This window comes from Phaenicophaeus curvirostris, chromosome 1, assembly GCF_032191515.1.
Source record: "Phaenicophaeus curvirostris isolate KB17595 chromosome 1, BPBGC_Pcur_1.0, whole genome shotgun sequence".
Classification (NCBI taxonomy): Eukaryota; Metazoa; Chordata; class Aves; order Cuculiformes; family Cuculidae; genus Phaenicophaeus; species Phaenicophaeus curvirostris.
Genome location: NC_091392.1, coordinates 122,892,435 through 122,919,302, shown reverse-complemented (window position 1 = coordinate 122,919,302; position 26,868 = coordinate 122,892,435). Strand labels below are relative to the sequence as shown.

The 26,868-nt window shown below is 36.4% G+C and overlaps 1 protein-coding gene across 4 annotated transcripts in view; it reads right to left on the bottom strand.

The window, feature by feature from the left end:
* Positions 1 to 26,868, bottom strand: part of DMD (dystrophin) — a 1,224,073-nt gene that overhangs the window by 413,558 nt on the left and 783,647 nt on the right. For all 4 annotated transcript variants that reach the window (XM_069873469.1, XM_069873460.1, XM_069873489.1 and 1 more), the window contains one exon: positions 14,100 to 14,275. In XM_069873469.1, coding sequence (XP_069729570.1) covers positions 14,100 to 14,275 — 176 coding nt within the window. The remainder of the gene's footprint in view (positions 1 to 14,099; positions 14,276 to 26,868) is intronic.

The following is a 26,868-nucleotide window of genomic DNA, read 5'->3' as shown; positions in this document are numbered from 1 at the left end:
GCCTCATCAGTGCTGAGTATGGGCATGATCACTTCCCTACTCCTGCAGGCCAAACTTTTTCTGATACAAGCCAGGATGCTCTTTGCCTTTTTGGCCACCTGGGCACGCTGCTGGCTCATACTCGGCTCACTATCAACCAGCACCCCCAGTTCCTTTTCCAGGCACTTTCCAGCCACTCTGCCCCCAAGCCTGTAGTGTTGCACTGGGTTGTTGTGACCCAAGTGCAAAACCTAACACTTGGCCTTGGTGAAGCTCACACAATTAGCTTCAGCCCATCGATCCAGCCTGTCTAGATCCCTCTGTTAAGCCTCCCTTCCTTCAAGCAGATCAATGCTCCCTCGCAAATTGGTGTCATCTGCAAGTTTACTGAGGGTTGCCTCAATTCCCTTGTCCAGATAAAGATATTAAACAGAACTGGGTCCAACACTGACCCCCAGAGAACACCACTTGTGACCAGCCAGCAACTGGATTTAACTTTTTGGGCCCAGTCATCCAGCCAGTTTATTAGCCAGTGAAGAGTACATCCATCCAAACCATGAGCAGCCAGTTTTTCCAGGAGAATGCTGTGGGAAATGGTGTTGAAGGCTTTACTAAAGTCTAAGCAGACAACATCCACAGGCTTTCACTCATCTACTAAGTGAGTCATCCTGTCATAGAAGGAGACCAGGTTAGTCAAGCCATACCAGCCTTTCATAAACCTACGCTGAGTGGGCCTGATCACCTGGTTGCCTTGTACTTGCTGTGTGATGGTACTCAAACTGATCTGCTCCATAATCTTCCCCAGTATGGATGTCAGATTGACAGGCCTGTAGTTCCCGGACATCACATTTGGTAACCTCAAGTCAACAGGGACCTCCCCAGTTAGTCAAGACTCCTGGTGGATTCAGTTGGCATTCTGGACTGCAAGTGCACACTGCCGACTCATGTCGAGCTTCTCATCAACCAGCATCCCCCAGTCCTTCTCTGCAGGGCAGCTCTCAACCACTTCCTCCCACATCATGTACTGAAATGGGGGATTGCCCAAACCCAGGTGTAGGACCTTGCACTTGGCCTTGTTGAACCTCATGAGGTTCTGACAGGCCCACTTCTCCAGCCTGTCCAGGTCCCTCTGGATGACATCCCATCCTTCCACCATAGCAACTGCATCACTCAGCTTGGTGTCATTGGCAAACTTGCTGAGGGTGCACTCAATCTCGCTGTCAATACCATTGATGAAGATATTAAACAGCACTGGACCCAGAACAGACCCTTGAGGGACACCACTTGTCATGGATCTCCATCTGGACTTTGAGCCATTGACCACTACTCTTTGAATATGACCATCCAATCAGCTTCTTATCCACTGAACCATCAACCCATCAAATCCACATCTCTCCAGTTTAGAGATATGGGTGTTATAGGGGACCATGTCAAAGAAGTCCAGATAGATCACATCCTTTGGTCCACTGCTGTGGTTCCTCATCACAGAAAACCACTAGCTTGGTCAGGCAGGACTTGCTGCTGGTGAAGCCATGCTGGCCATGTGCTTCAGCATGTCTTCTAGGACATGATCTTCCTAGACACAGAGGTGAGGCTGACAGGTCATAGAATTATAGAATCACCAGGTTGGAAAAGACCCACTGAATCATCGAGTCCAACCATTCCTATCAACCACTAAACCATGTACCTCAGCACCTCATCCACCCGTCCCTTAAACACCTCCTGGGAAGGTGACTCAACCCCCTCCCTGGGCAGCCTGTGCCAGTGAAATGCTTCCCACCTGGCCTAGAGCTCCTCAACCTCATCTGTTATTTCGGTACTTCCCAGGATCATCTTTTCTACCCTTTTTAAAAATGGGCACGATGTTGCCCTTCTTCCAGTCACCAGGGGACTTCTGATTGCCATGACTTTTCAAATATCATAATTCATCACCACTGTCAAGCTCCAGATAGTCAAAACACTATCTAACATATAGGTTTTCTTCACCACCTCTCATTCTTTGCCTGCCCCTCCCGAAGAGTTTATTGCCATCCATTTTAGCTCTCCATTTGTGTGAGTCATTCCACCATGTTTCCAAGATTACAGTTACATCACAGTTTTCCTGCCACTTCCATCTCTGTTTGTTGCCCACGTCATGTGCATTGGTGTAGGGGCATCTCAGTTAGGCTATTGATCCTGCCACCTTTTCTTTGGGGGAGAAACCCTAATTCCTTTGTCACTGTTCTCAGATGCTTCTCTGGCCACCTTTGCTCCTGGCCCTGTCCAGCTCTTGTCAGCCATCACTGTCAGGGCTGCAGGCTCTGAGTGGGTGACGGCTCCCCTGAGTCTTCCAAGGTTTGGGAACCCCTTGGTGCACTTTGTGAGTGCTCGGCAGCAGATCCTGCCAACAGTGTAGCCACTCACCTCAGGTCAAGAGAAAAGATGGGCACAGCAGTAGAAATCAACTTTAAGTTGAGGAATGGAGCTTGGGAGATGACATACTTTTCTCCTGCTCACATCATACTTCAAAACCCTGACTGGAAAGCCAGCTGCCCACCAAGGGCCACATTAACACTGTCATTAACTACCTTTCACACACTTAGGGGAGGGGGGGTTCTCATTTAGCACACTGTACTTCACACAAAGCTAACTCATCAAGCTATATTTCACTATTCTACCATAAGTGAAACTGAATTTTAAAAGGTACTCCACAGCCCAGAGAAATCCAGAAATAAAATTTTCACAACCAAACATGACTTCAAACGTAGATTTCCAAGGCTCAGGAGAGGTCCTTGTGCACAATCAAATCACAGAGAAGAATAAACAGGCTAAATAAAACTGGCCTGGTGAAAAAGTCCAAGAGATTTAAAAAAAAATCGGAAAGTAATAACTGGTAAATACCAAACCATTTATTACTTTCAACCACCACCACACACATGAGAGTCTGAAGGATATGCACACAATAGAAGTTACGATATTTCACAACAGAATAAATTGTCTCTCAGAAGCTGCAAAGACAATGTGACAGAAGTTAACACAGCATGGACAGCCAGCTACCACCTCGTGGGATCAGTACCAGTGGGATCATTGGCTCTTTCCATCTGGAGAAAGACATAGAGATACTGTGCTTTTCCTCCTTTTTTCAAACTGTACCTCCCCCTGATTTAAGCTATTTAGATAAAACCTTTCCTCTTCCTTCTACTTCCTCCCCGACCCCTCATATAAATGAAATGGGTGTAGGTTTTTGCAAGAGACAAATGAAGCAATAATGATGTATATTTCTTCATATTGCCAGAGAAAAAAAACTTACACTGACATGAGTGGACTTTAGAAACCAACATACATTATGTCCTATTTTCCTGCAAAAAATTCTTGTCAGTATTTCTGGATGCTTTCAGAAACCTACATTGCAATTTTTATACATACTGTTGCCTTCAAGAGTAGCTTCTTTTTATGATTTCACATGCTGTAGCTCTAGAAGAGAAAATACCTACTTCAAAACTAAATCTGTGAGGGTATTTTTATAAAGAAAAAAAACCAAAGAAGCAGCTATAATAAAATGCTGATTGGTTATTTAGTTGTATTGATTCATTTATTTATTTTATATTGCAATTTATAAGAAAGAATAATTATTTGATCCACTAGGTAGCTGAGTTTAACCAACTTTAATGTTTGGCCATGGCCTTTTGGCCAGTGGTGACTGATTTTTCAGAAAGGTAACATTCATTTGCTCTGTGGAGAAAAGAAGCAGAAAACCTGCTAAATGGAGATTCTTATAATTTCAGTAGTCAGCTAGATTTATTGTCTGCTGAATTGAGTTAAGCTACCAAAAAGTCAAAGAAGAGGACCAATGTCTATATGATTTCATGTTCCAGAATATGAAAATCACACCTAATCAAAGACTTAAAATTCAGGGTTATCTATAGGAAAGGTAGTAATTGTGATTATTTTAGAAATAGGAACTCAATGCTATTAAATAGCGTAAACTGTTTAGTCACTAAATCCACTGAAGAACGAGAATAGTGAAGACTAAATCTATAAGCAAAGTTAAAGCAAATATTGTTATGTAATGTTATTTATATGTTTCAACTAAAATATTGCATCAGAGACTTTTATCAAAGTTGATGTTTTCTGTAGATGACAAAGGCAGGAGGAACATGACAGAGTACCAATATGTTTTGTATAGTTAAATAGGCATTAGTAAAAAAAGCAACTAGTATCTTCTCTACTGGATGTCCAATAACAACCTTTACTCTAGAAATAACTCGCTATCCTACCAAAGAGAAAGTGAGCCTATAATTCACAAAAGTCAGTATTCATAACTACACTTAGAGCTTAAAGCATAAAAATACCACTGTAAAAAAAAAAATAAGATATTTACTGAAATACTAGGCAAATTTCTGCTACTCTGAACAGGCTCTGAAGAACAGTTCTAGATTATGATCCTGCTTTAGATCCAGAATGAAGCTCTAAATCAGCACAGATTTACTCGCTTTCATTCTTAACATGGTATATTCTAATATTTACTATACATGAGCCCACTACTGCTCTCTTTAAGCTCATAAACAAATTGCTCCACAGTAACTGCCTAGAGATTAAACAAACACAAACCAATGATACCGAGTTGTTATTTAGAGGAAAAAGATATTACTATAAAAACAACAAAACCCACCAAAACTATATATGTGCATGTCTATGTATATACACATACATATAAAAGCAAACATAAACACAGGTATACATACACACTCACAAATATACTTATACAAACAAATATATTAAAAAAGTGAACACCATAAATAGCAAAAGAAGCCAATTAACAGCCATGCTTTCTTGGTTTTGTCTTAAATTTTCTTATGGAAACCTTCACGGCTCTTCAGGAACTGTTATTTGACTATGATTTCAGGAAATGCAAGCCTTATCAATGAAAAGTCCCAATGGTGCCAGATTCTGATATTTCTTTTACGTATGTACTAGAGCTCTTAATCTCTTATTAAATATTGTTTTCCAGCCAGAAATTCTGGAATATTCCTGATGCATATAGATATACTCATTTTCTTTTTATAGAATACGCAGAGAAGAACCAACATTACAGTATTACATTTATTACAACATTCTTCACTAAGATGTGCATGTGCATTCAAGACATCAAATGCTCTTCTCAAGCCAAAATAGGTTATATAAAAGCAGCTGCTCAAAACTCTAAGATTTTCTGAAACTGAGGCAGATGTTAATCATGAACTAAACAGTAAAACTTCTGTTCTTCAACCTGATGAGATTCCTCAAAACCTATGTTCTCAACAACGGCTTTACTTTTTTGTTTCCCATCACTTTTCCTCATTTCTAAAGTACACAGCTCAGTGGAGGCATTATTTGATGGTACCCTAAGGACAGATCTGAGAAAGATACAACTTTAAAATATGCGAATTTTGGCACTGAAAAGTCATAGCGTTAAACTCAATGCACCTGAGAGCAAAATTATTGATCTGTATAGTATTTTGAATGAGAAATCAAAAAGATTTCTTGTCTCCTAGCAGAGATAGGAATTGGCAAGATTCCTTCTTAATCTTAAGTACACTGTCAGTTTTATCACCCTTATGAATTCAACTGCAACTCTTAAAACATTTAAAACATTTCCTAGTCATGAAAGAAAAAATTTTACTTTGATGACTAATTTAAATGTTGTTCAGTAGGACTGAGTTTCATTATCTGAATAACGTGGGATGTTATCAGCCTAAGACTTTCCAGGAATTCCTTCAGAGAAGCTTACTGTTTGTGTATGTTTGTGTGTATGCACATGCAGAAGCGTTTAAGAATTCAGATCAAAAACTTAATGCTTCATAAAGATCTACTTCCCTATCCTAGTCAGGAATATTATGCTGTATAGTAATTAAAAGGTCCATTGCAATTAGCAGGAGCTGCAGGTGCACTTTGTTATTTACTTTACAATTTACTTTTGGCCTGCTAGAATATTACTTCTAGTATAAATAACATCCTACATGACAAATTTCATATTAGGCAAGCCACTAAAATAAAGCACTCTCTATATTAGCTGAACCAGTTAATCAAATAAAAAGTTTCAAATTGATGACTGATTGCACCTTTTGAACAAGCTGATTTCTATCACCATAATTACATCTGGAACAGCTGATACATGTAATTTCTAGCTGTTTAAATTAATGGTGGCAATGACAAATTAACAGTCAATTGTTATTAAGGGATTATAGGCTTCCAAATCTGAGCCTAAACAAACCGGAATAAAGTGCATGAGCCACCAGTTGACTCCAACATGATCAGAGCAGCTCTTGAGAAAGCAGCTGAGAGTACCTCTTGCTGGATAAGCAGGTCATTGAGGAATAAGATGGCATTTTGGCAGTAGACCCTTTGGAGCCAAGCAGCTTCATCTCCAGCACAGGACTGCATGCTGTTATATACTATTGCCTTATCCTTTTAAAACAGCCCAAGCTCCCAATGAGCATTAAACCTGCTTCTCTGACAAAAGCAGCAGAGAAGGATTTTATATGAACTTCTGGTCTTCTGTGTGACTGCTATTGTCAGGCACATTACTTTGTGTTTTCCATATCAAAACACAACAACATTATTTTTTTATTTCTAAGTTCATATGGTCTCTTTGTCAAGTACTCTGACTGCACCTGTTTATATGAATTTTAGATACATTATACTTCTGGAAGTGAATGTATTAACATTTGGTATTTAATACTAAGAATTAAGTTACACTAATTAAAAGAATTATTTCGCCTAATAGCATTTTGTACGTATGATATTTCATACATTAGGGATTAATTTTCCTAACAGTATTAAACTGAATTAATAGCAAGTTCTTATGGTAGTCCACAGAATGCCCTGGATAGATATTTTTTTTTACTATCATTAATCCTTAGTTATAACAGTTAAGTATTACATAAACATTTATGGCTCATTTCAAGTAAGCGTACATTTTCATTTACAGTTTCTAGAAAGCATGAATGCATACTGCAGCTCATGTATTTTCTCCATAGTCAGTAATATGATATCAATACCACAGCAACCCATAAATAGTTTGTGAAACACATCAGAAGTTTACAATTTGCAACTGCACACATGTGATTATGGCCTTATTTGGGAGGTATCAGCTAGAGACAGAAAATATGCTATCCCGATAACAGATCTGCATTTCTGACTCATATACCCACTTGCACTTCCAACAATGTTTTGGTGCCTTTTTATTTTTTTTTAACATTCAGCTGCTGATTTTTTATTTATGGTATTTCTAAGATTGGGAACTAGTGTATTTAGTAGCTGTTACTGAGAATTTAAGAAACCAGAAAGAAGCCAGCAACTTGACAATCTAGAGAAAATATTTAAGAAAAGAGAATGAATTTTCTTTCTTTCTCTAAAGAATATGCAAATATGCTTCACTTCAGTAAGAAACCTTTAAAATAACTGAAATGCAAAACATCAAAGAAACTTTAGAAAAGTCATATATAAATTCTAATCAGTAAGAAGTTTAGCTACACTGCTTGCAAACACAATGCAAATGTGTACCAGAGTGAATCTTTTACAGTGATTTATTCTAATAAATCTGAGCAGTCAAAGAAAGAAAAGACAGGAAATTCAATATGTAACTAATTTATTAGAAAGAAAAAAAAATTTTTTTTGACATAACTGTCATGAAATCTCTTCATCCTAAGCCATCTTTTAAATTGCACTGAGAAGCCAATCACAGTCTTCAGTATATCGAGTATACAGGTGAAGGAAAACAGACTCTGGTAGCTAGTGTGTTATGGCAAAAACCCCCATACTTCAATGAAGGTAAAGTATGAAAAAATATTAAAAAGTATATTTATTTTATAGCAGTTATTTTTTACTTAAAATGGAAAGCTCATGTATTTATAGTCAGAAATGTATTTGAAAGTCTTCTGGTAAACAGCTTTTGTTCTGTCATCCATTCCATAACTACTTCAAACTTGCTTCAGTAGAGATCTGAACAGTTTGCAGGTTTAAGCTCACTAAAAGCACAAACATATTTGCAGCTAAAATAATGAAAAATTCTCTTCTATTCAACAGAACCCAGTTTAACAGATGTCAGATTGTGATGAATAAAAAAAAATCACCAACAAACTGATTACTCTAAAACAGTGAAGGAATCTAATTCCTGGGCATCTGTTCTCAAAAATCACAGGGGAATTTTTAAGAAAGATGGAAAACACCAAGTCCAGCCAGCATCACAGTTACAAATCTATCAACAACCTCATTTACGAGAAGCTTGATGAGGTGAAGGCTCTGTGAGATGGATATATACATATATACATATATATACACACCCCCTCTACTAGCTCTGCCTGGCATATGTGTTCCTGCAGCAGGAGTGAAGGCACAGCACCATGCGGCAACTGCAGCCCTGGGGCTTGCCACCAGCCAGGGACTTGAGTGCACACAATTGCCCTAATGGCAAGTCAGTGCCTCTGTAAGCCATCCAGACCTAGAGTGTCCCAGGAGTGTGGCTTAGCAGACATGCCCAGCATAATATGGCCTGATGCATCTCAGGGGATAAAAAAGACAGAGAGATCTTTTGATGATGTAGTTTAGAAGATTTTGCATTCAAAATGATTGCTGGACTATGAAGAGGAAGAAAAAGGCAGGTTTATTCTCTTCCTCTTTTGCCTGAAGTTAGTAGCATCTATTTAAGAGGCCATTGCAACTCCCTCTAGTCTCCAAAAGACTCCCTTTCAGTTTGAGTAATGCTGTTCCAGAGTTCAACTTCAAACTTCTCCAAAACATGCCGCTTGCAGCAAAATGCTTACAAAAACTCAATTAAATTCCCAATTTGCTAACTATCACTGTATCAGACTTTCAATCAAGTTTCACTTTATTCAACTGCCTAGTCTATTCCGAAGTTTGCAGTAAGATAAAATGACTGGATGTGCTAAAATTACATTTGCACCTAATTCTTAGCCTAATGGATTAAACCAGAAGATACAGAAACATTAAACAATGAAATCAAACTTCTACAGCTTTGAAACTCTTTGATAAAGGCAAATGAAAGATAACATCCTATGCAAAAAATAACTCAAGCATAACCTCTTGATCTGCAGTACCAAAGAAATGAGATTCAAAGACAATTTTAAGTCTGTGCTTTGCCTGGCATTGGCATTTGACCTTTTAAAACTTAAAAGCCACCTTCTTTTTACTGAAAAGCAATACAGGTTTCTCGAATTGTTTTGAGATTGGGTTTTTTCTAGTTTGTTTTTAATGAACTTGTCCTTTTATGGTTCAAGTAATCCAAATTCATTAAATCTGCTGGACTGTCACTAAGATTAGTGTTTAATGAACCTACAGTCACTTTCAGTTATTTATAAAATTTCATGGTTTTGATCTGTTTCACAGTTCTTATTATGCAGGTAGGTTAGTAGTTATTCCAAATTATGAAAACTGAATTAACTTGTTGAAACTCTCAGAACTGTATCAAGCATCAATCTTCCTTTTTTAATTCAACCAACTACAGGGTTCATTATAGTTACAGGAAATATTTTGAATGTGCTGTGCTCTTTATCAATGATGTGATAATATTGTTTTCTCATACAGAATAAACAGTAAGTCATCTAACAGTGCACCTTGAGAGAAACTGACAAAGTAGTTCCCTAGAATTTTGTGCACTTCCACTCCCCCTTCTCCCCTTCCCTCCCCCACCCCCCCAAAAATTAAAGAGATCAGTGCATCTAAACATGGAAACTGCCCGAGTGTGACAGAGAAGCTAGACCAACAAATTGCCAACAACACTGCTAACAGGAGATGGTAATTAAGGGAAACACAGAAGACTGACCACTTTCTGTAGCACATTCATGTCATATTCCCCCAGAACGTTATAAGGCTGAGTTATAATATTTTCCTCCACAACTTCCTGTGGCCAGCAAACCTCAGATACTCAGAAACCATAATGTAAAGAAGTAATTTTGAAATTGATTTTACAATCTCTTACAGTTTCAACACGTGCTCTTTATATTTCTAGTATTGAGGAATGAGTCAATAAGGTCATTCCACATTCAGTTTGCCCAACACTTCAGTTTTGTGAACCTCAGTCATATCCCTCCTGAGACTTCTCTCCAGACTGAAGTTCCCCAGCTGCTTAGTCTCCCCTCACAATGCAGTCACTCCCAACTCTGGCTCATTTTATTTGCCTTCCTCAGCCTATATTTTCTGTGAGCCTGCCATATCCTTTGACATGCAGGGAGCAGAACTGCACACAGTGTATAACGTGAGCATGTCACAGTGATTGATCACAGCAAAACAGTATGTTTTTGTTCTCAATACCCTTACTGACACTGCCCAAAGTTTTATGGCTTCTTCAGCTGCCTCTCCATACTCAGCCTGCAAACCCTGTCAGTGATAATGCCAGGATTACTTCCCTGAGCTGTAACTTCCATTTGCAAGCTCAGCATCATGTAAGCATAGTATAGACTGTTTCTCTGAAACATTAATTACCTCACATTTGTCTGTTGTGCAGATCATCTGCCACTTGTTGGCCATCCGCTCAGTTTTGGAGTTTCCCCCACTATTACCTCAGCATTAAACTATCTGAGAGAGCTTAATGTCCTGGGCATTCTTAGAAATTTCACCATAGATTTGCATTTCAAACTAAATTCTCACATTCACACACCTTAGAGGAATATGTTGGTTTTTGTTACTTTCTTCAACAATGTCTGCTCCCCAGCCTCCAGCTGATGAGTATGTTTGAATTTGGCTTGCAAAATATGTCCAAAATGGCCTATGTCCCATCTGTAAACTGTGCAGATTACCAAAAACAAGTTATTCCACCTTAGTAAGCAATAGCATCTAAACTTTCCTTGCTATTTAAGTAACACTTAGCAACATTACACTTGAATTAGAAATCATTGTGGGATTTCATGTGTGGAAACCATTCAGTTCCTAATTTTTTACCACTTCTTTTATCTTGAGATGTGCCGAGGCAAAAATTTTAATTGAATACAAATTTTTAATTGATCACTACTCCTGTATTTGAGCCACTGAGAACCATTTTTCAAAGGCAGCACTATATATTGACTACAAAGAATAAAAAATAAAACACGTTTTAAAAAAAAAAATAGAATCAGATTTCTTTTCTGACTTCTAGAGTATTCTAAATGTTAGTATCTATTTTATTTTTATTTGAAATTTTAAATGGAAATGTATTCTACCCAGTCTGCTCTCCTTTCAACATCATGTTTTTCCATTATGCTTTTTAAATGTGGTTCTCTCTTCTCATTCTCTAAACTGACTTTAAAAAATCCTCCTCACAATAATAGAATTATTTTGACTGTAAACATTTTAGGAAAGATAGATAAATATTAAAGGACTATTAAAACTTAAGTGATCCAAGATATAAGCATACTGGCTCAGGAGTCTAGAAAATAATCTATTCTGAAAAAGAGGAGTAAAAATATTTTAATCCACTCAGGTCTATGGTAATTTATATCATACTGCGATACAGAAGTAAGTTTGCCATTCTACAACTCAATAGTTGCAATGCAATGGATATTTCCATGACTATATTAACTTTTTTGGACTGCTGGCAGTGACCTCTTGGACAACAAAGAAAACAATATAGAGCAAGACACAGAAGAGAAAGGTATACAGACCGAGACAGTGGCAAAGCCCATAAAATATGGAAGGTATCAGATATCTGGCATGGTACCAGTTCAAAGCCTAGGTTCAAGTTAAAAGTTATATAGTTCTTGACAGGACTTAGCTAAGCACTGTTTAACTGCAATTGCTAGCGGTAGTGAAGTGAATTCAGCTGCTTCTATTCAATACTGGTCTCATGAGAATGGCTCTTGTAGAAACGTACACTGAGACACACATACAGGGGAGAGTCTGTATGAGCAAGAAGTGATACCATACTGGAGAGGCCAAGTAGAAGTTACTTCCCTCAACTTTTCTTGGTTGCCCCGTGCTTTGTTCTTAATGGATAATTAAGTCACTTTGCGTGACATGGGTTTCAAGTCCCCAAAACAGAGCATTTAACTGTTTTCCAAACCAAACTAGGACCATTAGATAATGAACAACTGAAAGATGCTAAAGCATAAGAGAGATGAAAATCCCATGACACCAAGGCTAAATTAAAACTGTTCAGCAGACAAGTTTATAGTATCTTCATGCCTAGGATCATCAATAACTGAGACCTAGCTAGAACACACCACATATTCCAGTCATCCAGGTTTCTTTCCTTTGAAAAGCCAGTTTGTGAGAGTGAAGAGTTGAGGGGAAAAGAAGAATAAGCATGTACTGGGAGGCAGCACCTATGCTGAGGTTAGGATTCGTTTCCAAGATCTAAAAGCAGAAAGCATTCTCTTGCTCTGACTCAGCCAGTAACACTTGGTAATGAATAGAAGTGTGAACTACATCATCTTGATGCACAGGAGTCTCACTGCAGTACATCAAAAGCACCTATATTAGTTTAACACAATGCTATCTGTATCGTTTCTACAGCAATGCATTTATTCATGCTGAGTTCACTAATCTAGGTGTCTGCAACCTTGTCCTCAAAATAACACAAGCTGTCATTTCAGAGGAAAACAAACCAATTAGTCAACAAATCAAACAGACCAAAAGGAGAAATGAATGTGCAAATGTTTAAGGTCCTTCATTTAGGTAACATAACTGTATTACTCCTACTGAACAGATCCCAAACTTCCTTAAAATATAGCATGTGCCAAGAAATGCCATATACTGCTAACATCACCTTGAACAAAAATAATATTCAGATACATATTTCTATTGATAAACGAAAGAAAGTGCAACACCAATCATTATTAGAACTTATTTAATCTTCTCTGACAAAGCTCATCCACCAATTTCTTTCTTTTGTGTTGCTGCAACATTTCACAGGGCTATTAAAATGATGTGGTATTGTTTTCTAAATGTTAGTACCTACATAATAAGTTAAGGCTTGGAAACACAAATTGGTTTCTATTGTCCAAAAAACCCAACATTTAGTGTGATAGAGACCAAGGACTCCCCTGTTTAACAAGTAGTATTACCATCAACACCTGGAAATAATTAAACTAAACAGAATTTTCATGCTTTAATGCACAGGATTAAACAGCCCTGTAAGATGCTGTAGCTTCTGACAGCCATAGATTACTTGTTGAGTCTCCTTTTAATATGTTCCAAGTGGAATCTTAATCATGATTAAACTCAACTAAAACCTTTCAGGATGCACCCTTACCCCCTAGTGAATATTTTCACAGGTTTTGCCTCCAAAAGCTCTAAATTAAAAAGAAAAATGGTACAGGACACATCAGAAGTTACAAAACTATTGTATACTAATAGTTCTAGTACCTCTCTAGCAGTCATTAACCAACTTCTATAAGGAATATTCTGGGTTTCAAAAGAAGCACATGTGAAGAAAGCTCTATCAGTAACTGTATTTTAAAGCAGAATGTCAAATCAGTTTAGGCCTAGCATCTAGGTTAAGAGCATAGGCTTATATAAAACCTAGTATAAAAAGCAAAAAAAAATATTTAGTTTCTTTTCAAATGGAAAGTCTTATTTTAAAGAAATCAACATTTTCTGTTATCTGTAACTGAAATGCTCTGGCTTCCTGTGACTGCATGAGAAAAACAAATTGATCCAAAAGTGATCATAAATAACATTAAATTAACCAATCCATTCCTCTTATCTGACATATGAAAGGCAGATGTTAATGGCATTAATGATGAGAAGTAAATTAGATTAGGATTAACTACATCAATTAGCTAAAGTATTATTAGTACTATAGAGAGATATTTTAATGACATACCATCAAATAGAAAGATGTTAAGTCAACTGTAAATTCTGTAAGTGAAGCTCCAATCTGCTCTGTTTTTAATCAAGCAGTAATATATGCTTGTTTGGGTTTTTTAAGCATTAGGAGTGGAATTATAAAATTTGGAGTACTGAAGGGAGTGGTGGTCACTGAAAGGAGTAGGTAGGAAAGAAGAATTAAACAAATTATCATGTATTTGGAATCCATTTATTCATAATTCATTATGAATATGAAAACTCCAGAAGTTGAGCTCTTCTTTGAATGTTTAAGCCAGAAGCAATCTAAAGTAACCCAAACAAATTTCACAAGTTTGGTTTTTTTCTCTCTTTTAACCTACCTCTTTTTTTTCTCTACCAGCTGTCTGCAGATCTCCTGCCACCGGGTATTCAAACTTTCCAGTTGTTCCTTCAGCACCTTAGCATCTGTTGTTGATGACTGCTCAATAATCTCTTCACCAGCTACATTCAATGTTTTGACAACAGTTTGCTGTTGCCCAATTCCATCCTGAAGCTCCTGCAAAATACCCACCACATACACGTATTCATAATAATGTCAAGCATGAAATAAAACGCTTCATCACATATTGGCCAGATGGAAAGAGGTGAAATATCTTGCTCTCCTCTGAATTCCAAATGAAAAATCCAAGCCAAGTAGACAGAAAGACATCTCATGGTTTTGCAACATGTACCTTTCAATACACCCCTGGAGCCATTTTCCTCCCCTCCTGTATTCTTGGCTGCTAGGGATCATTACAGTAATATTCTGCAGGTCAATTAATAAGGGAACGTTGTGAACAAATTTGTTTCTAAACCCTCAAAGGTACACACCATGTTTGTTTAATAGCCTGTGAAGCACTGTAAAATTTAAAAAGCACAGTGTTTGCAGTTCCTACCAGCTAAAAACACAAATAAGCAATTCTGAGAAATAAAAGACTGCTAGAAGTAGTTCTTCTTATTCCATTAAAGAATACATTTGGCTCCAGTAGTGAGAAACCTGATAATCCATTCCTTCATGGGTTTTGGTTGGGTTTTTTTGGGGGGGAAGGGTCAGTTTTCTTGGCAGGGTTGGGGGGAGGTACCCTTCCAATCAAAAGTATTACTTATATTGTGTCTACTTACACAACCAGAAGAAAAAACTATCAAAAAATAACCAAAATGGACAATTTTTCACATTTTAATAAATGTATTAGGATACATTTTCTACAGTTTTTATCATTAAAGGACTATTATACCTATAGCTAACTTACTTTATATTTAAAAACTACACAGTTCTGACTCTGTAGCTTATACTTTAACACTGTATGGCTGTTTAAGAAAGATCATGTTTATAAATAAGGAAATAAATGCTTTTGTATTTTTAATCATCAGTAGAGTATAAATAATTTTTTCCTTGAATTCCTCAAAATGTACAAGCAGGGAAGTGTAAAATCATTTTCAACAGTTTACTGCTAAAATAAGCACAAACTGAAATAACTTCAACAATCTACATCGTGGAATTCATACTTACGATGGGTTTCACTATCTCAAGAAGTGTGTTTGAATGTTATCTACATACAAGAGCTTCCAAGTTAAATAGTGAATCTACCTTTTCTGGAATAAACCAAATATTTTAGCACGCTATACTCTGGATTGACATTAAATGCTTGTTTTCCCTTTCTAAACACATAATATCAATTACAGAGCAAGTTAGTAAATATTCATAGAAACATTAAATTAATAAAATAGCCCATTAACTGGTTAAAATTGGCAGGATTACAACTTTCTAGGAATGTAACAGATGGACATAACTATTCACACATATGTATATTTTGTCCATTAGATACTGAGACATGAGTTTATGATTCATGAACTGAACCACAATGGAAGGTAACTTGTTTTAACATGACCACACCTCAGTTGCAGTAATCAGAGTACAGTTACATTCTGTTTTGACAGGATGAGAAAACTTTTTCTGCTGCATCTTAGCAAGCTACAACAGTCCAGTCACGTCATGTCAAGCACTTTGCTGGTCCAGAGTGTCCCAGCACACTTCACTTTGCTTGTAGAATGTGTAAGATTTTAAGACAGCATTGCAGCAGAAACTGCAAGATCTTCTAAGACTCAGAAAAGCCTCATAAAACCTCTTTGAGACATTAGAATTTCTTGTCTTTCCATGATGCACATTAATACAATAACACAATAACCTTAAGCTGTTATTTTCAGGTTCATGATTCACTACCAGGTGTAAATAGCAGTAATGGGCAGGTAGTTTGCCTAAATGCAAAAATTCTGTATTATCGTGAGTCTGAAATGCATTAGTCTTTCCAGCACACACCTCAGTTTCGGTAATGCCCAGTTTAACATGAATATCTATGTTTTTTATGCATTCACTGTATTTCACATTTATTTTGGTGCTAGAGCCTTTGCATTATGCAGTAGGGAACATTACACAGGTAAATCACAACAATAAGATTCATAGTCTAAGGAAAATACATCACAGTAAGTGGCTTATTTCCAGCAAGGTACCTGAAACAATTGTGCTGTTGCATGTACCTGTATGAGCTTCAGATCCATGCCACTTAATAAAAATAACTCAGAACATAACTTCTACTTATACACAGCAGGACTGTTCATTTGGAATAGGAGATCAGGGAAAGGTGAACAAAGAGGGGAAATTCTGCTCCCTTAACTCCAATGTTTTTAGAATTAGAATTTGTAGAAATTCGAGGTTACCTTTGTACCAGTTTTTCTAAATGACAGAAGTTTATTAGTATACTGATGGATGATTAAAGTAAAATGTTAATTAAAAATCTCTTTAAATACTTTTAGTGAGCCCTTTTCCGGCATTCATAGCATCTTAAATTAGTTTATCTCCCCCAGCATACTCACAAAAAAATAATACAGCAGCTATTACATGATTTCCACATTTATTTCGATTCACACAAAATAAACCAAGGTAGTTTTCTGATTTATTCTGTGGCATATTACGCAACAGGCCTTACTCACAAAATTAAAAAAGAAAATAAGGCAGTGGCAGAGGTGGTCTTTCAAATTATGATTCCTAATGCCAGAATGGGAACCTTGCACAGGATGTGTAGGAAGAAGTGTGAACTTACACCAGAATATGAGAGAAAGCTTCTCGCCATCTGGATTTCAGATCACCATAAAGAACTTAATTTGAGATTATTCTTTTTCTCCAAATGCTCTATGCATTTGACACACTTCACATGATTAAGCTGAAACACATGCGCTGATGAAGACTGTCTAGGTTCCATGGCCTAAGATAGAAGAGGTTTTTCTTGATGCTAGGTACCATACAAATCACACCAATCCAATAAGACATTTAGTTTTTTTAAAAAAAGGATACTGACATTGAATCTGGTTCTTGTAGTTTCACTTGACATTTCACCCTTTTATACAGAAATGGCAAAGTAAAAGGGCACACTGCCCTTTGGACTCCCAGCTTACTTGGAAGGTCATCCGAGATACATATACTTGCAGTTATGCAGTTTCTAATCACTTTATGAACAGAGTAAGCAAACAAACTTAACTGAAAATGAGATGTTCATATAGTATTAAAAATAAAACAACTCAGAATGTCTACAAAGATGCAACAATATAAATGAGAGAATTGTGAAAACATTTGGTAAGAAACCACCCTCAAAACAAATTTGCTAGCAGCTGGTTACCAGAATGAATTTTTCCGTTAAGAGTACGTAACTCTGTTCAAGATTCTATTAGAAATAAGGAAGAAATTAATTTTCCAGGCAGTTAAATCACATTGATTTAATCTGGAGATACATTACTGGCACTTCGTTAGGATTAAAACAATCAACAAAAAGTATATGTTGTTTTCTAGCTGCTTTGTTATAAGCAGCTATTTAATCTTCATTATTATGTTTGTTATTGTGTTATTATTATGAATTATGGGATTTCAGGCAAGCTGATAGATACAGAAGAGGCAAGAACCTAGTAAAAGACTGAGGCAATGTTTTTTAAGGAGTTGACAATAATTTAAAGCAAAGTGTTTCCTTCCTAGCATAAATTATAGGAATTATTATGGTTTGAATATTATTACCAACTCTGTGAAAAGAGCAACATCTGAAAGACTTGACAGTAGGCTCTGAGCAGATTCTATCTATCAAGCAGAACAGGGTGCATTTTGTCATCTGTACTAACTGGCTTGTACATCAACTGTACATGAGAAACCAAAGGAAAACAGAATTGCTGCTCACCCATTTTTAGAGTAAAAAATAAATACTGTAAAATATCTACAAAAAATTTGTTTGATTTTGTATGCAAACTACTTGGTTGGAGAGACTTAGGAAAATACTGTTCCATCCTGCTTTATATATTATTTATTTATTTTATATTTTGATGCTGTTTAATTAGAAAAAACCAAGATGAGCATTGCCCTGGATGCATTGCTTACTGTCCATGACTGTTGTTGTCTACAAGAAAACATGAGTACAGTGCAACTCCACAATTGTACCTTCTAACAAACTAAATGGAGATACACAATTTTCATATCCTGCTAAAAGCTTCTAATTCGAAGACCTACGCATAATAATACAAAGTTAGGACTATGGCCTGATTTGACAAAATGTTTAATTTGCAGTCTGATATTTATAAAATTTCAAGATTTTACCTGCTCTACAAAGCTATAACTGAACAGAGTCAACAATAAGAAAAATTGTGTCCTACATCTTTAACTTCTTACCTGCTATCACAAATCAAACTACTCACATAACAGGTCTCAGTATATTAAAAATAAAAACATGGCCTAGTTTCTTCAAATATGGTCTGTTCTTCAGTTTTCAAGGACATCAATAATACTGATGGAATTATTTCAATATCAGGCGCCTTTTTTTGTTTACCTAAATAAATTGTTTTATTCCAACTCAATGTGAACAGCATTCTTCATTTTTCTGCCATAATTAAATACATTAATTTTTCTTAAATTGGAAGCAGGTAGTTATAACTATTTTGCTACTTCACGTTTTTTCCTGAATCTTACAGAAATATTGCATAAGCCAAGTTATTCCCTATATATGTCCTGTGCTTCAAAAGCTAGAAAATTTCTTTTTATTTTCCTATGGAATCTATACCTTGAAAGTACCACCCCTAGTCTTTAAATCAGCAGCACTGGATTAAACAATGTGCTTCTGCATCCTGTTTTCTTTTCAATCCTGGTATTTAAGCTGTGATATATTACTGCTTTCTTCTGAAATTACTAGATGGTCATTTGTCAGTGCCTCTGGCTATGAAAAAAATACTTATTACATAAAGGTATCAGACTAGAAACAATGAACAAGCTATATATATTGACTCTCTGCTGATGGTCATTTATGGGCTCCCTTTAAGACAAACTACTGCAGATATCACCCCATCCAAGCATTCCATAGACTATTTATATAAACCTCAATCTCTGAGTTTTCATCCTCATCTTTTACACTTAATTTTATAGTAAGTCAAAATAGTATATACATTCTTTTAAATGGAAAAACAGTACATAGTTGTCCTCCATCACTAACATAAAAAGTGGTTTTTGACAGGCATGAGAAACATTTTTTGATACTTTCTTATTCTATGGAAACTACGCAAAATCCTCCCCTCAGTAAAAAACAAAAACAACAACAAAAAACCAAACAAAAACCAAAACAACGAACCCCAGAACTAAACTAATACAATTCTGTCCTGCCTGCTTATCAGAAAAGTTAATGGCAAAAAGATTTCTACTGGTGGTCAATCTACCCTGGCTTGACTGTAACTATAGCAAGTCATAAAGGAATAAATGTATCCTGCGTAATACTCGGATTGTAAATTGGCTCCCCAGTTGTGGAGAATTACTGTGATAGCCAAGGTTATGAGTCGTGTATACTTCTAACTGCTTACACACAGGCAAGTTCAAGAGTAAAGGAAGTAAAATGCTATTAGGTACCATATCCAGTTATTAGGTATGTATACATATTACTTACTTAATAATTTGCCTGTTCTACACTATCACATTACAGCCTTGCATGACAACACTTTCTGAACAAATCACAGGCACAGGTTCAGTTAGATAATGGAGGCGAAACTCAAGTATTGCAGGAAATTTCACCTAGGTTAAAGCTAGAACAAAATAAGCCAGCAGAAATACCTATTTTTCAAAGAGAGGAGCAAAAAGTCTGACTATAGCAACAAAGTTATTTCCTTGCCTTGCACTTCAAATACAATACACATGAAGTTAACCATCTTGACAGTAAGAGAGACCCAAAGTTCCCTACCAAACCATTTACCAAAGGATTTTGGCAGCCAGAATTCATTGTCCACTTCAGGCTTCTCCTTTTACACCTGTCACCATTAAGGCAGCATTTGCCACAAGTCTCTGAGCAACATGAACCAGTGGCAGAACGTCAGTGCTGAGGGCAGATAACAAACCAGCCATTTTGTATGCAGCTATCTCGCGTCCTTCCTCTGTTTGGATTTTGCTGGTTCTTCCATTGCCTTTCATGTCCTCATCACCTGTGGATTCCTACAACTGTTGTTTCAGCTCTTTTAGGGCTGTTGGAGAAGAGGCGTTCCGTTCCAACTGAGTTATATTAATTTAACGAGACTGGCTTTACTCCCTACAGTAACTCCTGGGGTGATTCTCTACCCCTGCTACACTCTGTTTTCTTCAGTGTTAAATAGACTTTGCCTGTGTATCCATCGCCTTGCTTCTTTGGAGCATAATTATAGCATTTGGGGTATGATCTTTTATTAATTCAAATGCTTTCCTAAGCATGCCAGTGTTGCTACTCAAGGGATATCAGATTTACATATTCCCATAATTTCATTTCTGATTGCTAAATTCATCAGCTTGCTTCAAAGTAGTTGATATTATAAACATAACAAGACTTTCAGGAACTGATGTTCATTGCATATTTAATGCTAACATTTTTCTCAGCACAGCACCACATTTTCAACATACAAATCAATGTGTTTATTAGAAAATTTACTTTCAGTGGAAAACACGCATCTTGGCATCCTGATCTTTTAGATGAAAAGAAGCAGGATGAGTTTTAAACAACAATATTATTTTTTTTTGTAACAAAGTAATACATTTTGTACTTTATTGACAAGAAATTAGTCCATTACAATCAAATCAGCTGTGATAATTTTTATAGGCACTTGGGACTCTCTGCTGGACAACAATTAACTTCAATTTTGTTCTCTCCTTTTCAACCAGAGTCAGTATCAAAAAAGCTGTATCAAATCTGAGAGAACTATGTGTTGCGGGCAGAGGAATTCAAAGCTAAGGATGGAGAGATAGGAAATAAAAAAAACCATCCTGAACAGGAATTCAGGAAACATTGCTTCTCTTTCTGGAGATGTCTCACTACTCTATAAACTTGCTAAAAAACAAACAAAAAGTTATTTTTAAATTTTCTTCTCTACTGAGATATTTAATAAAGTTATGGTAGTTTACTGTAGATTTGACCCACACAAATATACGAAAAGAAGGGTGAATTTTTAAGTTGTTCAACATGTTTGGCTTCCTTGGCTCATGGGTTCTGAGGGAACTCAGTAATACTCTCAACAAGGTCCCAGCAAAGTGTTTTTGGGGCAAAAAAACCCCAACAACCCTACACTATCAAGTAACATTGCATGGGGAAGACACATACCAAATTAAGTAAAAATCAGAATTATTTTCACTTTATAAGGATAATGTATAATGTTTGCTAAATTCCCAGGTTCTAAAACTTTAAGCATAGTAATGAGTATACTTTTCCATGTTTAGAAAAGACAAGGCAGAATAAAACCAATGCTAGTTACAGCTTATTATTATGACATCTAATCACCATCCAACGTAGCATCAGAGAATGATGGCAACATATCAATGTTATATTAATAGTGGATTACATTAACACTAGATTATTTTAGTAAAGCACGAATACTGTTTGTGAAAGTGTTATAGTAAGAGAATGATAATATTATTGCTATCTTCTAATTTTATCTGCAGGGTGCTACACACATAAAAACCATAGAATTTTACCCCAAAAAAACCCCTGGGTTTATTTAGGGAATTTTGTGGAGTTTCACTGTTTGTTTCTTTTTTTTTTTTAAACAAATTTCTACACTTAAATTTCTATGCCTAAATTTGACACTGTATTTCTATGATGGGACATAGTTTCAATCAGCATCTTCCATTTTGCTTTAAATAAACGCTTCTTTTTCAAATAAATAAGTAATTTTTTAAGTAACAACATGATCTTAAATGGCATAAATAGTTATGTTTTATAACCATTAAATAAAAAAAGCACATTACATCCCATCAAACAACTGGTACAGGTAGAAAATTTCAATTCAACCCTTCAAAAAAATCCAAGTGAAAACTTTTTCCTACAGGAGTCCTGTCTTCTAGTACATAAGTCTCTCCCAAAATTAATTTAACAATGAGAACACATATACAAATTATTTTGTCTACTTATTTTGTATCTGTACTAAAAACAGTGCAATAAGACTAAACACACAAAAATGTCACCAGAAATAATGCTATACTAGAGATCTGCTTAAAATTCTACTAGAACCAATAAAGTTATTTACTGCACTGCAGCACATCTCACAGCCATAGAATATGGTTATCAATTGCAGAAGAATTTTTCTGGTTGACAGTTAATACATTGATTCCTAGCTGAAGGGTAAAAAATCTACAGAATTTCTCAAAGTCAGTCAATGAATCACTAAAATCAAAACTAAGTTTTATCTAAAAAGTTAGATAAAACTAGATATTGCTAATAATAATAATAACTAATAGGAAACAGGAGACACCACTTAAGCCAAGTGTTATTAGCAGCCTTCAAAACTGATTTTGTCACTCAAAAAAAAACCAGAATAGATTAAACTGTAATAATCATAGAACCATAGAATCACCAGGTTGGAAAAGACCTCTTGGATCATCGAGTCCAATCATCCCTATCTGCCACTAAAGCAGATGTCCCTGAGCACTTGGTCTACCCTTCTTTCAAATACCTCCAGGGAAGGTGACTCAACCACCTCCCAGGGCAGCTTGTTCCAGTGTCCAATGAACCTTTCTGTGAAAAATTTCTTTCTGATGTCCAGCCTGAACCTCCCCTGGTGGAGCTTGAGGCCATTGCCCCTTGTCCTGTCCCCTGTCACTTGGGAGAAGAGGCCAGCACCCTCCTCTCTACAACCTCCTTTCAGGTAGTTGTAGATAGCAATAAGCACATTCCACAAATGTTTTGGGCAGAATGAAGTGTTTACAATTTTCTAAATAATTCTCACCAAACCTTAATTGCACATAACTCTGCTTCATGGTCATTTTTAACATGAAAAAAAGTATTTTTCTTCTATCCACCACGACTCTTCATATTTAATACACAGTATACATCATATAGTTTGTGCAGATGGCTGGTCATGAAATTTCAACCTTAATATAAAATAGCAAAACATTTGTTTAGATAGAAAATCCACTTCTCTTACTTCCGTTTTTCTGCAGAATCATTAGCAGCTACAGGACTGAGAATGTGTACCTTAGAAAATCCACCCTGATAAACAACTTTTCTGGGCATGGAAAATAAAATAAAATATGGGAATCAGTTTGATAGCTCTTAAAGAGTTCACAGAGGTCTATGGGGGAATAATTCATAATATTTCCCTATTTAAAAACTCAATGCATGCATGCCAACGGCTGCATATTTCTCCATCAGTCCACATGTAGGAAGTTATTGTTTTGCTGTCTTGCAAGAATTGACGGGTAGGGATAGATCTTATTGCTATACCAAAACTTAAGAAACCCTCCTTCACCGTTCAGCTCCTCAGGGAAGACCTTCACCATGACCTACCAGGAATTGCCCTGTACAAAACCACTGTCAGCATGAGACGCCTCACAAGAATTTGAAATGCACTTTCTATGCAACTGCCCATCTACCCTGCAGACTATCTTACGTACACTAAACTGCCATAGGAAGGAAAGTTAAACAAGCAAGCAAACAAACAAAACCTTCCCAAACCAGTTTATTCTCTAAGAATGGACCTAATACAGCTTTTTTCTCTCCTTGTCCATTACATTTCCCAATCCCTCCCACAACAGCTCCAGCTCTTCCCGCTCTCTCTCTCTCTCTCTCTCTCTCTCTCTCAGCAAGGAAGAATAAGTACATGACAGTCTGCAGAGCAAAATTCATTCACTTATCTCGTGGGCTGCTGCAGAAGGAAAAATTTAACTTTTGACCACATCTGATCTCTCATTCTCTCAATGCCAGCACTGAATCATGTCCTACACAGCTACTGATATCCTAAGGCTTGTAGGAACTTAATTATTTGAGAATCTCCACCTCTGCTTCAAATTTCATTAAAATTGAACAATGAATTTAAAAAAATCATTACAGACCATGCCACGAAAGACAGATAAGACTGAAGACAGACAATGAAAACTCATAAGCTCCATTTACACATGAAAACAGACTGAAAAATCCTTCCAAGTCCTCCTAATTCAGCAGTTCTAGCAAAAGCAGAAAAAGCTTACAGCAGAACACCAACCCTTGCTCTGTGCTCAAGGAGACCAGAGGCACTCATCTATGCATGAAGCTTTTACTTTTGGGAGGCAAATTAAAAAAAATAGCTCATCTAATGTTCACATGCCACCTCTTTGTGGCTTGTCTGCTCTTCCCTTTACAGGAGAGCTCAAGAAAGGTGTTTTTTGTCCAGAAATCTCCTACTTTGACTCTGCCAGCAGGTATAGTCTCAAAATAAAACATTGTTATGCAGCTGTCATATAAAAATCGTTAAACCATCATAATTATTAAATCTGTGTTTCTCATTCATATACATATCCTCAAATGATATTAAAATGTTTTCTTTTAATCACTGTATCGGAAAATAACATGAAAAAGATGCAAATAATGTCTCTCTGCATAAAGATAGATGGGAAGCCAGGATGAATACCAGCCTGTGAAACCATTTCATGAGTTTGTACAAACTAACACATCAACTCAAATGCATTGTCCCAGTGACCAGGCAAATAAGGAAATAAAGGGTGTAATTAAAATCAAAAGTCAGTCTACTGCTACTACCAAAAACATACACCAAGATTTTCTTTGTTGTCTTACATGTCATAACACTTGGGAATATCCCAACCATATACTTGTTGCTATGAGAGCTAGCCTCGAAGAAGCCTCGAAGCATCTTAGGTGTTTCGTTTTGCATGATAGATGTGCTATAAATCTTGATTTGTTTCCAATTAATGACACTGCTAATTGCCAAACTCCGTTCTCCTTAATATGAATATATCTTATGAAGGATAACATCAAGCCTCAGATAGGAAGAAAGCTACAGAGTTCTGGTGAGAAAAGAAACAGTTATCTGTAAATGGAGGTGAGATGTATCTAAATTCACTGAGGTCCTACGTAGTTTCTTTTATGTGAAACTGGACTTTCACAAGACAGAATAAAAGCGCAAGATATGATTTAGTCACAGTTTTTATATAAATTGAGACCTCCACTATTCCTTATTCTAGACTCCCTGTTTTCTGAAAGGCATAGAACATAAGAGTATGATGTAAAGTCCAGGTGATGAGAAAAAGAAGCTGTCAAAAGTAATGTGTTATTCCACAGAAAATCTGCAAAACCTGAAGTTTTTCTAGTGGTGAATCAAGAAGATATATATTTGTCTGGGTAAATAACCACACAGGAATGATGGCAGAAGGCTGCTTCCCAAAAGTATTGTCAGTGATAACATGCATAACACAATGGGATTTTAAATGAGAACACGGCTTTTGCAAATAATGTACGCTCTTCAAGATACTCTAGAGACACTAGACAACACAATTCCTTTAGACAGAGATCGTGCTTAAAATACTGTTTTCTCAGTATGCATGATCTCCATTAGAAAGCTGTCAGACAAAAAAAGAAGTGTTTCAAGTGAAGTGTTTTGAATCCTAAGAGAAGATCATGATAAGAAACATATCTGTAAGTATAAAAACAGTATTTCAGAAAGCTATCCTAGACCAAGGACAAAGTTGTTGCCATTTTCTTGCTTGAAATTCTTATTATAAATTGCTTGTACAACTTGTAAAAAAAGAGACCTTTTACTCACAGAAATATGCATTCCATTGTAAGTCCTCCACACAGGCCCCAGAGATGGAGTGAAAATAAAAATCAAATTGTGCTCAACCTGCTCCTGAATTGCTGTAAATGTAGTGCAATTCAGAGGTTTATATGTAACAAAGACAGATGAGCTGGATTTTCCTATTTAATTAAGTGTTGGGGATTGAATCACTTGAGTAATTCTGAATCAGTGAGAGTTTACTTGGTAGTGGAAGAAGACAAGCTATCTTTAGTTTGGCTGAAAATGGACAAAAACATTGAATTATAAAATCATACTCCTATCTTTCCTGTCTTTACATATTAGCCTCATTAGTCTCATTTCCACTGCTCTATCTTTATTTTATATGTTAGGCAACATGGAAGGATCTTGCCAGGAAAAGTAAGGACAATATATTCATGCGACATAAAAGTACTATGATACAGTAACACCCCTTTCACGGGTTTTCTTGGTCCTTACCCTTGCCAAGATTTGAGATCTCTGTTTTTGACAGGACTTCAGCTAAGCTAAAGCCAGCATATAAATAAATCACGCTTTAAAGGTAACCCACTCTTCCCATTGATCTCAGAGAAAATTCTAGATATAGCAAGGAACAAAAAATTGGGACACGGATGAAAAGCAGACATCTTTCACGCTCATGATTCATAGTGTCAACACATACGCAATCCTGTTTTCTCCTCTGGCAAAGTGGTTAGAGTAAGTATATTTGTGCTGTTTTCTCATTTGCATTACTAGCTTGTACTAAATGTGTTAATGCGTTGTATAAAATAGTATACAATTCTGAAGTTTAGACTACCTTTTAGAGAAATTTACCATTGATCATTTAGAAACAGATGCACTCCCTTAAAAACAAGAAAACAACCCCAGATATGCAACTGCCAACAGAATTGCCTGGTTCAAGTCACTGCTACGCTTAGTTCTTTGCTGAAGACCAAGGGAAAAGTTTATAAATTTTTATTTATACATATTAAAGAAAACAGAACAGCAAATTTAGGATTTTTTTCCTTATTTTTTATTTTCTCTGACCTATTTTCAAAAGCT